This window comes from Anabrus simplex, chromosome 1 (genome assembly GCF_040414725.1).
Source record: "Anabrus simplex isolate iqAnaSimp1 chromosome 1, ASM4041472v1, whole genome shotgun sequence".
Taxonomy (NCBI): domain Eukaryota; kingdom Metazoa; phylum Arthropoda; class Insecta; order Orthoptera; family Tettigoniidae; genus Anabrus; species Anabrus simplex.
In genome coordinates, this window is record NC_090265.1 from 496929889 (window position 1) to 496944920 (window position 15032).

The 15032-nt window shown below is 39.2% G+C and overlaps 1 protein-coding gene across 1 annotated transcript in view; it reads right to left on the bottom strand.

The window, feature by feature from the left end:
- Nf1 (neurofibromin 1) overlaps positions 1-15032 on the bottom strand; it is a 666749-nt gene that overhangs the window by 257513 nt on the left and 394204 nt on the right. Inside the window, exons 26-27 of the mRNA XM_068225031.1 lie at positions 14097-14230; positions 4610-4784 (exon numbers count right to left, since the gene is read on the bottom strand). Of these exons, the coding sequence (XP_068081132.1) occupies positions 4610-4784; positions 14097-14230 (309 nt within the window). The remainder of the gene's footprint in view (positions 1-4609; positions 4785-14096; positions 14231-15032) is intronic.

The following is a 15032-nucleotide window of genomic DNA, read 5'->3' on the forward strand; positions in this document are numbered from 1 at the left end:
CACACTCTTATCACAAGTGGCAAAAATACTGAAAAGGATATAAGATAGGAGAATGAGAAGGAAGGCAGAAGGAGAGTTGGAAGAGGAACAGTATGGCTTTAGAACTGGAAGATCTACAGTGGACCCAATCTTCAGCGCGAGACTATTAACGGGAAGGAATTGGGAATACGGAAAGGATCTGGTCATGACATTCAGAGATTTAACAAAGGCATACAATAGTGTTCCCTGGAAGAAGGTGTGGGAAACCACGGTCAAAAGGTGACTGGGTATACAACCTACAGAAATGGTGCAAGCAATGTACAGCATCTACGTCAGCAGCATACAGACTCCAGTTGAAAAGACGGAATGGTTTAGAAATGGAACTAGACTAAGACAGGGGAATCTACTGTCACCCCTTTTATTTCTAAGTGGTATGTATGAAATTGTAAAAGAAACAAAGGAAACATATGCTGACCGCGATAAATTGGGAAATTTTTTTTTTTTTGCTAGTTGCTTTACGTCGCACCGACACAGATAAGTCTTATGGCGACGATGGGACAGGGAAGGGCTAGGAGTGGGAAGGAAGCGGCCGTGGCCTTAATTAAGGTACAGCCCCAGCATTTGCCTGGTGTGAAAATGGGAAACCACGGAAAACCATTTTCAGGGCTGCGGACAGTGGGGTTCGAACCTACTATCTACTGAATACTGGATACTGGCCGCACTTAAGCGACTGCAGCTATCGAGCTTGGTAAATTGGGAAAAAAGGCTCTTAATGTACAGAGGAAGGTTCTGTAAAATTTTCTTAGAAAGAGATGATCATGGTGGATCGACTCAACAGAGGAGTGCGAGAAGAAGAAACCCTTGACTGTGACAAAATGATGGAAGAGAAATGGTGAAGGAGAGCAAAAGGTGGAGAAGTGCAATAAGGCCCTGACCTGGCAGGAGCTGGATTAGGGGAAAGGATGATGATGATGACAGAGATGCCAACTATTACGATTCAATCGTAATAATTACGAATTACCCATCACAATTACGCCTTTACGAATCACACACCTCAAATTACGATTTTTTGTTGATTTTCAAATCTAAGTGTATGAGGTGTTCAAAACTATAGACAAGGAATGCCATTACAGCTTTAATTCTCAGAATGTTATTTTCGGATTTCTCGGTAATCAATTTTACCCCTCTCCTGTCTCTCATTTGAGAATATTTCGAGTTTTCTCCCGCCAAACTCAGTGTGTGCTTCCATTACCGGAGAAATTGCCACCTGTGAAGTGGCATATCTTGCGGAGCTGTTGTCTTTCTTCGTCACATGACCAGACTTCCTTGAAATATGCGAGTAGTTTTGCCTTTGTTTTGGCGACGAAGTGGTGAGAAACTCCGTTTCATTGTGGATACTGCGTGCGTGAATGTTGAAATATTTATTGCGATTTTGGTTGCCAAATTTACATATATTGCTCTTGTAGGATAAATGCTAATCGTGTGTTCCAAATGTGAAAGGTTTGAAATAATGAAGCGCTTTATTGTGCAGGAAAATGCGTGTGGTGACGTTACCGTGATTAGTGATGCTAGTAATAAACTAAAAATAGTTCAAAAATTTAGGGAGGAATACTAGAAAGAATGGCCCTGTTTATTGCGTTCCTCAAAATCTCATTCGCGCGTGTTTTTGTAGTGTGTGTAGCCGCGAATTTTCAGTTGCGTATGGTGACGAAGAACAAGACTGAGTTCTGTGCTAATATGAACACCGGGTTACGTAGCGCATACCTATCTACGAAATGTCACCGTAATATTTGTCCCAAATGGAACATAATTGCTTTTACATAAATAAACTCGAAAATATGTGGTAAATTAAGAAATAGTACGAAATTTGTTTTTTTTTTTTTGCTAGGGGCTTTACGTCGCACCGACACAGATAGGTCTTATGGCGACGATGGGATGGGAAAGGCCTAGGAGTTGGAAGGAAGTGGCCGTGGCCTTAATTAAGGTACAGCCCCAGCATTTGCCTGGTGTGAAAATGGGAAACCACGGAAAACCATCTTCAGGGCTGCCGATAGTGGGATTCGAACCTACTATCTCCCGGATGCAAGCTCACAGCCGCGCGCCTCTACGCGCACGGCCAACTAGTACGAAATTTTACTTGAAGAGAATGATATGGATACATACTTTACTACCTTACAACTATTTTTTTTTCTGCTACGTCGCAGCGCTTCCGTATGTGTTTTTTGTCTCAACACTTTCGTGTGTGATGTCTTTGCTCACTGAAGTTGTTTGTATTAATTAGGTGTCGTTTTCTTCATGTTGCTCATTCGTTTTGTGCCCTAACTCATTCATAAATGATATATTTATTGGTCTAGGGATCATGCTATTTTCCTTTCAACAAAAGAGTAATATATTTATTTTGCTGTTTGAGCTGTCCGCGCTAGTCATATGGACAAAGATAATGAGAATTCACAGACATAGCACCCCCATTCGTCAGTGCTAGCCCTGGACCTCAAGAAAGAAACAAAAGACGGCACTAGAAGCGGAATACAACACAAGTGAGTCCTGTCTAAAGCCCGTAAGAACGTATACCGCAGATTTTTCACTTCATTTCACTTCATGATTATGTTCCATTTGGGACAAATATTACAGTGGCATTTCGTAGATAGGTATGCGCTACATAACCTGAACACCGAACTGTTAAGTGCTCTGTTAGTGCAGAGGAAACACACGATATCAAACGGAATAGCATGTCACCAGTGGTACGTTTACCAAACAGCAACTACAAGCTGCTAAGGGCAGCAACTACAGTACTCAACAAAAGAAATGATCCTTCAACCTACCTCAGATATGTACCGCAGATCACCTGTTACTTTAGCAGGTAAGAATCATACACTCTTTATATGCCAGTCTTTGAATATCTGGTTGATTTGTATGTTGTTCATTAATTTTTCAATGATATGTACGTTAGTAAGATCTCGAAGAAATAAAATTCTACGGCCGCCTCGCCCGTCACCCCCCCCCCCCGTGACCGAACGGCTACATTACGAATTGCCTTTCTTGAAAGCTGGCATCTCTGTGATGATGATGATGATGATGATGATGATGGTGGTGGTGGTGGTGGTGGTGGTGGTGATGATGATGATGATGAAATAGCTCCACGGTGTAGGTGTAATGCGCCTGCCTCTTACCTGGAGGTCACGGGTTTGATTTCTAGCCAGGCCAGGGATGTGAGGGCTGGTTTGAGGTTCATTCTGCCAATGTGATTACAATTGAGGAACTGTCTGATGGAGAGATAGCGGCCCTGGTCTAGAGAGCTAAAAATGATGGTCGAAAGGATTCATCGTGATATAGATGTTGATCCCCATAGGGAACCAGACAAAGTCTCTCATAGTGCATTGGCACTGCCAATGGCACCAAGTAACCTACACAGTGGCCTCCACGGTATGCACCAGCCATGCGTCTTGGTGGGTGTGCTATTTACCAACTGATGAGGCCAACTTAGCACACCGAGACGAAATGCTGGCAACCAGAAATGAGTTAGTTGGAAAATTTATAATGTCCAATAATGGACCATTTATATTAGGATTCATCGAGTCGACCACATGACACCTCGTAATCTGCAGGCCTTCAGTCTGAGCAGTGGTCACTTGGTAGGCCATGGCCCTGTGGAGCTGTTGTGCCACGGGATTTAGGTAACTACCACCACCATTACCACCACATATAAGCTTTGTGAAAAATTGAAGCACATATGATGCAATCCACAATGCAAGGTTACTCGAGAAACATATTATTCCATCATGTCTTCCTCCCATCATATGCTGCATTATCAGATTTGGCTAGCACTTCAACAACAGAGTTTCCCAGAGTATCTTGTCAGTTGGCAGTAATTGCTTTATGCTGTGCCAAGCCAAGAAGCTAAGTATAAGCTGCTGCTGCCGTTACAGCTGGTGTCCATCAGGGCTCAGCTCAACTTCACTACTGTTCACCCTAGTGATGGACCCTGTTACGGCAAGTCTTGACCAGCTGATACCGTAGATCCTTCTCTATGCTGAAGCCATCTTCTAGAAGCCACACCAGTGCCAAACCCAAGAATGGAATGATGGATTGGTCAATTTGAGGAAATACAGCCTGCATCTCAAAAAACGTAAACCTATGACATCACACCCACAAGAAATCACCTGTCCAGTCACACACATGGTACAGGATGTTGGGTAACAAGAGGTAGACCACTGACTAAGCATCATGGAGACAAAGATACTGAGATAATCAACCCATGTCACTAGACTAGACTGTACTTCCAACATAGCCATTCGAAAATGATTTGGTGTTGTACCAATCCAGGCAAAAAATGTGTGAAAGTCAATTACGATGGTTTGTGCATACCTTGTAAACAGAAAGAAACTTGCTAACCTCCCTTATATTCATAACCTCACAGTTTGATTACTAAGTTCCTCTGCTAGCAGAACATAAAGATTGTTTCATGCAGCCCCAAAAAAGTGATCAACTTTGGACTTAATAAGAATGAATAGTCCATGTTACTGCACCCTAATATATGTATATATTGGGCATATATGTGGATATATAACATGCATATAAAATTCCAAATTGAAATGAGATTTCATTTTGCCTTAAATATTTACAGGCTCACCTTCTTCCAATCTCAAAATGTGCTCTAAGGAAGTCATTAAATGGGAACATGTGTTGCTCCTTGCTGAACTCCACATGATTTGCAATATTCTGTAGAATTTTAGACATCAGCATCAAGCCTCTCTTCACAGAAGGAGGAACCTGTTTAGTAACAATACCCATCTCTTGAGGTGACACTACAAAAGAAAAAAAAAAAAGAAAAACTGACAGAAGAAGTAAATAATGTGCAGAAAATGGTTTACAAGTATATCTTGTAGTGACCCTGATTTAATAAACAAATAAGCAATGATTTGTATTTTTTAACATATCAAAACTATAACCACAGATTATGTGTATGCTACCACATCCGTTTTGAGTACACAAATATCTAAACTTGAAGTACAACTAAGTTCCCAAGATCATTACATAAAAATAGAGAGTAGCATTTTAATCAAATAAAATCCTTCAAATACCTTAAAAAATTATGTTTCTGGTACCTTGAATACAAAGCCCTACCTAACACAACAATACTGTATCTGATCATAGTACTGTATATACTTCAAAAACAAATCAAAATCATGATCTTTTAATAATACTGTTTACCTCTGCTGGTGAGACCAAGTGCTTATAGTGCACTGTGCTTTCTGATATGGGCTATATCAAATTTGTTTCTTTCATTGACCTGTCTCAGTCTCATTCTTGGCTTTGACAATATGAAAGTGACTACGGTATGACCAATGGTAAGAAAATGTTGCTCACAGGTTCAGCTGCTGCAAGCATTTCAGTGGGCTTGGCAGACTGATATGTAATAGCAACTTCTGGTTCAGTGATGCCTAGGCCATGTACAACAGCTGATGGTGGAGCAATTGAGGATCAAACCTGCTTTTGGGCTGAATACTCAACATACAATATTGCTAAGTTCATGTAATTTGATGAGTAATTTGTACTATCTAGACTGTATTTTTTTAAATTTTTTTTTATTGAACTGTGGATCATCAGCAATGTTTTTAAATATGGCTTTGTCATTTTATGATGATTATTGAAGAAACTGTTGCACTTCCCAATAAGAATCATAATAGAACTTTTACGAATGAAAAAGCATTCAAACAAAGCAACAGCACTTAGCAACCTCCTACAAATCTTACAAAATGATGTGTGTTTATAGTGCATGAAGCTAAAAACTGTCACACACTATGTATCCATGGGATATGATGCCTTTGTGCAATTTTTCAAATGCCTAGATAGTGACTTACAATGTGTATGTCACAGACTGTTACTTAAGTAACCTTCTACAGAGGATGGGCTTGACCGCAGGCTAAGAAATATTGTGTGTGGGCTAATAAGAGTGTTGTGCATTCATCCAAATTGCTGGTAAATCTAATTCTGTAGAACTAATACTGGTGACGGAAGTGACATACACGGTCGAATCACATATTATGAGCACCTGCTAGTAGTGCCATCTGCAGTGTTTAGCCTATGATGTATACCCCGTGGCATGGGCTGGTGAAGCAGGTATATAATGTGACCAATGGACTGGCTGTACACATTCCACTTCCTGCCATCATGGGTAAGGGAAGCGATTTAAACAAGTTGCAAAGGTATTTAATGGTATTGAATAGGTGGACCCTTCTCTACCCTTTGATAGAAAGAGGGGTGATCATCGGCTTTCGGGAGAAGTGGGCCAGCATTTCAGAAACAGCAACATTGGTGAATTATTCATATGCCTCTACGGTACAGGTGTATCTTGACTGGATGAACGGCACCAATGGGAATAATGTGCCATTGATGTCCGAAATGAATGTTAACTTAGATGGTGCATGAAATCCAACTGACAGACTACAGTGGAACAATTCACCATATAAATGAAGTAGTTTATTCTACCACAACAGTTCAGTTCTGCAAACAGGGTTACAGAATAGATGGAGGGTGACTGCACCCATCGATGAAAATGACTGGAATTTGATCGACAGTATAGTAACTGAATCGCTACTCACTGGCAATGGCTAGCCTTCTCTGACAAGTCACGTTTCAGCTGCATACAACAGATGGACATCAGCTGTATGTCTGGCAAGAAATGTCAGAGAACCAAGACCCGGCAACCACTGCTAGGTGAACACAAGACAGTGAGGGCTCTGTTATGGCCTGGGGAATGTTCTTGTGGTATTCTCTAGCAGGTTCCATCATCTGTGTGGAAGGCACTCTTAAGTGATTTGGTTATGAATCAATCCTTGGCAATTATGACCAACCGTACATGATGATTGTCTTTCCTCATGAGGATAGGATCTTCCACACAGGTAGAAGTGTCTGCATGTGGCTGAAAGAGCACAATTAAAACTTTAAAGTTTGTCCCTGGACCCCAAACAGCTCCGATCTGAATCCAATTGAAGGATCACCTCGATTGTCATGTTTGCCCATGGTCTCCTCTGCCATGGACCCTTCAACAGTTGTAGGTTACACTGCAAATAGCACAGCTCCAAATACCTGTAGAGATCAGCATCTGACTGAGTCACTGCCAGCATGTCTACGCAGTCATAAAAACGTGATTCGACTGTGTAAACATAGTAAGTAGACAACAAGGCTAAAACATACATCAACAGGCACATAGCATGCGAGTTGTATAGTCTGTGGGGCACTGTCATTTTGGAAGGACAGATATCGTGATACACACATTATCTGAGGATATTAATGCACAGGCCACTCAAGCATATATCTTGCTAACCAGTTTCATTTCCTATGACCAATCACATCCTATAGCGAAACAGAAAAGTATTTAAAAACAGTTGTGGCGTTTGATTGGTGTATATACCATCACCGTTGGTGGAAACTGGGTGATACAAAAGCAATAGTAATCATACATCACCAATTCCTCAGATGACAATAAGCATACCAACACCTTATAGAAGCAAAAATTTGAAAGATTTTTCTTTCCTTTTTCCAAATACAATCCCTCCAAAAAAAAAACTGAGACGAGGCTTAGAATATGGTCTTGTAACCCAGTATCTGTTTCAATGCCATTTTCAAAATATGCACCGACACCATAAAAAGGTAACAGCTAACTACCACGATAATGAGCAGAGTGACAGGAAGCTACACTGGAAAAGACAGGAATAGGTCCGTGGTAGGTCCTCAATAAAGAAAAGTGGCCACCATTTGATAACAAGGATTAACAACTGTAGTAGATGAAGTATAAACGACTATCCACAATATACATATATATAAAAGATTTGATATATCACAGATAAACATAGACAAAGTCCATTTCTTTTTCTATTTTCCATTAAACAAAAAACAAAACAAAAACAAAAACAGGAGTTACAACATTCACCTTGAAGGTGGAAGTATAATAGAGAAGACAATGAAACAACAAAATGGCCAAGTTTACAATTTCAAAACCATGCATACATTATTCCTTTTTATTTTTGGAACGCACAAAACATTTTCAAGAATAACTTCCCAACAACACTATTATAATAGACCACCCATAAAATATATCACCTCCAGGGAGTTCTAAAAAAGCCTAAAGATAAAGCTAAAGACATCAAAGAGGGGAGGTAAGGATGAAAGTAACAGCTGAGGATAGGAGAGTAGAAGTTCGAATCCGAGTGCGTAATTTAAAAAGGTTCTTTCACCCGTTACTGTCAGTATCAGATGCTTTGAACAGTCATCTCCATGAAAATCACTTCTCAGCCCACATTAAAAGTTTTCAAAACACGAGTCATGAAATTATGAGTAACCAAAGGTAAAAAAGAAAATGGAAAAACTGTTAATGCACAGATCAAGGTCTGAGAAACTTGAGTCTATGAAAAGCATGCCTGAAGGGCAAATTTGAAGTTCCAGAGAATTATAAGCAGTCTTTAGCTCACCCAGATCCCATGTGGATGATTTAGAGTTCCAGTTGGACGGAAATAGTCTCGCATCATACGGCTCCCTCCATGCAGAGAGAGAGAGAGAGTGAGTGTGTGTGTGCGCGTGTGCGTGCGTAAGTCGATGCCAGGCTAGCAGGCCAAGCTTGGCTGTCCCTTATATATGTGAGAGGAAGCGCAGACTAGATGCTTCCAGAAGTTTTGATGATGTAACTGGTGATGTATGTAATAGAGGATAGATAGCAGACAAGCAGTCAGTATACCATAAGTTGCAGGAGCAGACAGAGAGACGGGAGGTAGGTGAGCACACAATGTTCAGTATAAAAAGGAGTAATAACATCAAATAATTAATATGTTGACGAAGAACGCAGAGGAACACAGAGGCATGGATGGCAGAAGCAGGTTAGAATATTAACGTAGAAAGCAGACAATCATGTAGAGGCATAGATACGAAGATTATGGCAGGAGCACGTTACACAGTTTTCTGCCGAAGTTCCTATGAAGGCATGGAGAGAGAAAAAGGAAATGTTACAGACAACACCAGAGAAACCATGGTAAACAGAAACAGCTCTTGAAAGAGGTGATATGAAGAACACAAAACTGCAGAATTTCCCCAGCATATCAAATCTAGGATGTGTGTAACATGAGCTTTGAACTTACCTAAACCCATTCATGTTCTTATAAAGTTCCTTAGTCTTGTTCCCTTACAAGTTCCTTTTCCATGTCGGGTGATGTCCTTAATGTATTTTGCTTTCACCCTTTTCGAAGTCGCCTGCATATTCAGTCTCACTTTTTCTAATTCTTTTTTACTTTCTTCATTGCCTTTCCTTTTTAACCATTTCCTTCTAGCTTATTTCCTTACTTCTACAGTTTGCTTACACTGTTCAATGAAGGAGCACATCTTTTATTGTTCGTATCTCAAATGCACTCTCAGTTTTCATCCACATCTAACTAGTTGCTCTTCCCTCTCCTTGCAGTGTTGTAATCAGCATCATCATTGACCATTTCCAGTTGCCTGGGTGTGGTGTACGAGCCAACTCCATCTTTGTCTGTCCATGAACCACTGTTCTTTCGTAATCTTCTCCCAATCTTGTACTCTCTCCTTGACATCTTTCTTTGCCAGATTGGTCCATTTTCCTCTGGATATGCCTACTGGTCTTTTTCCTTTTAGTTCTCTTTCATATTCTCTTCTTGCAGTCCTGCTAGAACTCATCCTTCTTACATGGCGAAATCACTTCAGTCTTGCTTTCTGGATCTTCTGTAGTAGGGAGTCTCTTATTCCAACCTCCTCTTGGATTTTTTCATTCCTGAACTTGTCCCTTCCTGGTCTTCTGTATCATGGTGTGAAGGAACTTCATTTCTGCAGCTTGAAATTTTCATTTGTCTTGTCTCGTTAACGTGGTAGTTTCCAAGCTATAAGTGAGGATGGGTGAAATTGTTTATCCCACAGCAATTGTCTTACTTTGTGATAAAACTGAGTTGCCTTGCTAATTCGACCGTCCACCTCATATTTTGCAAGGTTGTCTTTTGATACTGTACTACCCAAGTACTTAAACGCTGGAACACTGTCCAGTTTGTATGCAGTGTTGTGTGATCTTTAAAACATTTTTGGCCTTAACATTGTTGGATTATATTAAGCCACATGTTTTTAAGAACTTTACCAAGCTTAACCACATTTTTGTACTTCTTTTAGTGATGAGTACCTATTTACATGTTAGTCACCTTTCCCTTTCAGTACGAAAAATGATTTTACAGGAGTTTGTGCAAAGTTAATTCTGAATTGCATAAAGTAAACAAGTTTCACTTGCATATTTTTCTACATTTTAGGATGATAATCTTAAACGCACCAAAGACTGATTTTTGTTTCCAAATAATCACTATAGAATTCACACAGAGATATTGAGGTTTACTTCTAGTAGCATACAGTACAATAATCTTTAAAGCATGGTACACAATGATTTTCAACATTCTAACTATCTGACAGAACAAGGGAAAAGACATAGTGATATCCAATAAACACATACATCTAGCTTCACTATTTGATGCATTTCAGAATTTTTATAACATTTCTTGCATTAAACATTCCAAAACAATAGCAAACATTTAGTAAATAGAAACTATTTAACAAGAGCCAAGGCTGCATGAGATTGTATGCAATTGATTAGCAGTTCAAGAGTACTTCAGTGGGACAAACCTGTGTAAGAAGATTTACCGATACATTAAAAAGTTCTTATTCGGCACTACGGAATAGCTTACTACTGAAAGTAGTTGAAGGGATATTATTATTATTATTATTATCATCATCAAAGCGAACTTGTAGTCTTAACTGGCTGTTGGTATCATGATCATAGACATGGTACCTCCATTTTTATGTGGAATTCGAACCACAGGGATGTGAATTTTCATTTCAAAAATATCACATACAACGGCCAGGATTTGAACTGCAGCAACCTTGAGTTTGAGTAGTAGTAGTAGTAGTAGTAGTAGTAGTAGTAGTAGTAGTAGTAGTAGCAGCAGCAGCAGTAGTAGTAAACTGAAGCACAATAAGATTTCTTGAAAATATAAAACCAAAAGTTTTACAATTCAATCAAATTTCTTCATTTTTTAACTTTTAGTAGACTTCTATCCCTGGACTTTATTACATTTTAACAACAGCCACCAAACAAGGTAAACGAAAAATATTATCAGATCAAAAATTAGATGGATGGCTTTTCCGGCGTTTGCTCTATTAACCAGCGTTTCGTCCCAGGTCTGACACTAGACCCCTCAGAGTGGGATGTGTCAGACCTGGGATGAAACGCTGGTTAATAGAGCAAACGCCGGAAAAGCCATCCATCTAATTTTTGATCTGATTTTTGATATGCTCTATTGGTGGAAAAGAATCTAATTCCCTCCATGGGAACTTAGAATTTCCATTTGAAAAATATTATATCTTAGGTTTTCTTCATATATGATGTTAACTTAAGACACTAAAATATCTTAAATGCTGTTGGAAAAAAAAAAAAAAACATACCCTAGGGCAAATTTTCTACAAAGATTGTGTTTCGACAGTCCCAAATGTGTGTATGCAAAATATTACTTGGGTATTTTGAACTTGTCCAGTGCTACAGGGCTGCAACTAACAGATGATCACTTACGTGGCATTTTAAAGGCCCATGGATGGAGACAATGGACCATAAAAAGACGAAATTTGTTAAGAAGCTTCTCCCTCTCTCTTCCAAGGCCATCAAGGTTACACAAGAAGTTATTATCCAGGTTACCAGATGTTCAATGTTCCAATTATTAATTTATTTACACAGTTCATTATTCTTGTGGTAGTAAGCTTATCATGGAGATCTTTACTTATTCTAAATCCAGACTGAAAAGATTGAAAAGCTTATCATGGAGATCTTTACTTAAGCTAAACCCAGATTGAAAATTATCTTGCTTAATGCAGGGTGTAATGACATAAACTTATATCAAAGCTATTGTCAATCTTGTATGTTGCAAATTTAACTACTTTCTACTGAATGATGCCTTTGCTGGCAGGACCTAGTGTTTACAGTGCACTATGTCTTCTGATATAGGCTAGAGCAATTTTATTACTTTCACAGATCTGTCTCTGTCTTATCCTTGGCTTTGACAATATGAAAATGACTGAGGTATGAGCGATGCTAGTAATGCAGTCAGTCCCTGCTATGAATGGTGTGAAAATGTAGCTCATAGGGTCGGTTGGTGTATGCATTTCAGTGAGCTTGGCAGACTGATATGTAATAGCAACTCTGGCTCGGTGAGGAAAGCAACGGGAAACTACCTCACTCCTCGTTTGCCTAGTACGCCTCTTCAGTGATGCCCAGGCCATCTATAACAGCTGATGGCAGAGCTGTTGAGGATCCCACTAGCGTTAGTGCTGACACACTGAATATGCTGAACTACTGAATGTTCCATAAGTTTAAACTCAACACCACAACCCAGCCCTAACGCACACAAGATACTTACCTCGTGGACAGGTCGGAACAGGCTAGAGACTGCCAGGAACTGAATTCATGCCTCTTAAATTTATGAAAGGAAGTAGAAAAGGCCTGTACCCACAATAAAAGATTGGGATCACAAGAATAGGATTTATTAACATAACAAGAAATTCAAATGAATATGCGAACAGGAAAAGAAATAGGGGATACAGAGGAAAAGGTACTCAAGTTTACAGACGTAAAGAGAATTGTGCACGCAGTCATAACCACAGAATTCTGCTTGGTAAACATCAACGAGGATGCAACAGAGGCGTTTTGAAATGTGTTAACAATAGTGATCAAAATAGATCTATCTTGAAAAAATAAATTAACACTTGAAGCAAAGCATTCCTTTCTCTAGAGTGAGAAGTTGAACACACGTGAAAGAAGCAAACATTTACTTTAAAAAGCCACACAAACAAAGCATTCAGTAATGCTAGACTCGAACTCCAATCATACATTCAAAGACGCAAACACAACAATTATCTCCATAGAGACAGCATCCCCAGAAACAAAATACACCGAGAAGTAGCCTGGCAAAGAAAAGAAAACAAAACAAGGAGACTGAGATGTTACCACAGTTACGAGATCAATAAGCATATCTAAAAATTAAACAAATAAAACAGAAATAAAATTCTATTAAAATAAACAAGTACGCAGGCGAGTAAAGCCAGGAGCAAAAGTAATAAGAGGAATAGTGATGGTGTAAAAATAACACCCGTGAGATGCAGAAAAATAACATAAATCTAACCGGCCAATCCACACTAACGCACGCACGCACAGCATAGAGACCAGAATGTACAAGACCAAATAGGTAGTGTTGTCAAGATAAGTTACGAGACAATCCGTACAGCATGACAAGCAAAATTACAGGCTCCAGAGCTTGATTCAAATACCCAGATCATAACCCTGGATCGCCGCATAGTAGGTCAGGCTCATCCAGTTACAATCATAAACGTCAAATGGTATACACGCTACATGCCATATTCATATCACCTCGCCCAAGGTGAACATGAAATGCATGTCATTAGCGTTAAACAATATAAACACTAAAACAAGCTCAGCCAGTAGTAGACACAAAGAAAAATAATAATAGGTCTCAAATCAAAACCACAGGCAAGCACCCCATTCACACAAACCGATGTTATCCTCTGCCCTCGCGTATGAATAAATTACGAAAAAGTGACGCACAAAACGGAAGATATATAAGGTCTGCAGCAAATGAATCATGAAAAGCCTGCAGAGCTAGAATTTCAGAACACAATGTCAGCATAATTATAATTATGAACATTGACTCTAGATAGAGATTCGTGTAGGGTTAATAGTAAACCCATTTATAATACCATTTAAAATTTAGCATAATCATTTCAGGGCCCGACATTTCCATCTTCGCAACACCAGCCATTGTTCACTCTCCCAGAGAGCAAAGGCAATGAGTAGCAAGAGAGAAATGCTTTGTCAACCTCTGATGGCAAGAGGCACCATCTGTCTAATACAGTAGAAGCAAATTACATGCCACGTTCGGTAATATTACAGTTTTATATGTCTGTGACATCGCCAAAAAATGTGATGATAGATTGGTGCAACACAAGGCAAACTTGGTGTGGCACAAGTTTCAACAGTTTTATGGTAGATAGCATTAGTAGACAGTGCATACCTATTGCTGGATTGATGAATCTTAAGAAGATGACTGTCCCCACAGCTCCAATATTATTCTGAGGAAACTGAGGAAATCTCTTACTTAATACCTGATACAAACAATGGCACATGCTTCGGAGCTGAGGTGGAAACCTGTAAAGAATAATATCACAAACATCAGAAAGGAGTACAGGAAAATAAGTTTTTAAATGAACACTCCTGGATTAATGATTAAAAAGTCTGTGTGAGTCAACATGAAATGGAGTACATTTCAAATAGAGAAAAATTAAATAATTTTTTAAAATATATATCTCTAATTCTACAAAATATACCTTTAAATCAGAAAATACCTCAAAAGACAACAAAATTATGCTGCAACAAGCATAGCTCATGCAAAGGGTAAATGTACAAAATAATCTTATTAATGGTAGGTATGTAGTACTAGTATGCAATATACCGAGCTCGATAGCTGCAGTCGCTTAAGTGCGGCCAGTATCCAGTATTCGGGAGATAGTAGGTTCAAACCCCACTGTCGGCAGCCCTGAAAATGGTTTTCTGTGGTTTCCCATTTTCACACCAGGCAAATGCTGGGGCTGTACCTTAATTAAGGCCACGGCCGCTTCCTTCCCACTTCTAGCCCTTCCTTGTCCCATCGTCGCCGTAAGACCTATCTGTGTCGGTGCGACGTAAAGCAACTAGCAAAAAAAAAAAAAAAAAAAAAAAAAAAAAAAAAAAAAAAAAAAAAAAAAAAAAGTATGCATTATAATCATTTATATAAACTAAAATAATGAATGAAGACTATAGTGAATTTAACATAGAAATGCTTTGAATCTTGAGTTACATGGAGCCTATCTCTTTAAACACAACAGAGTAAGAAGATGTGGAGACTGTCTTTGTCCTTTGTGTTTTCAAACACTCATGTTCATGAAAAACAGAACACCTTGAAAAACTAGAG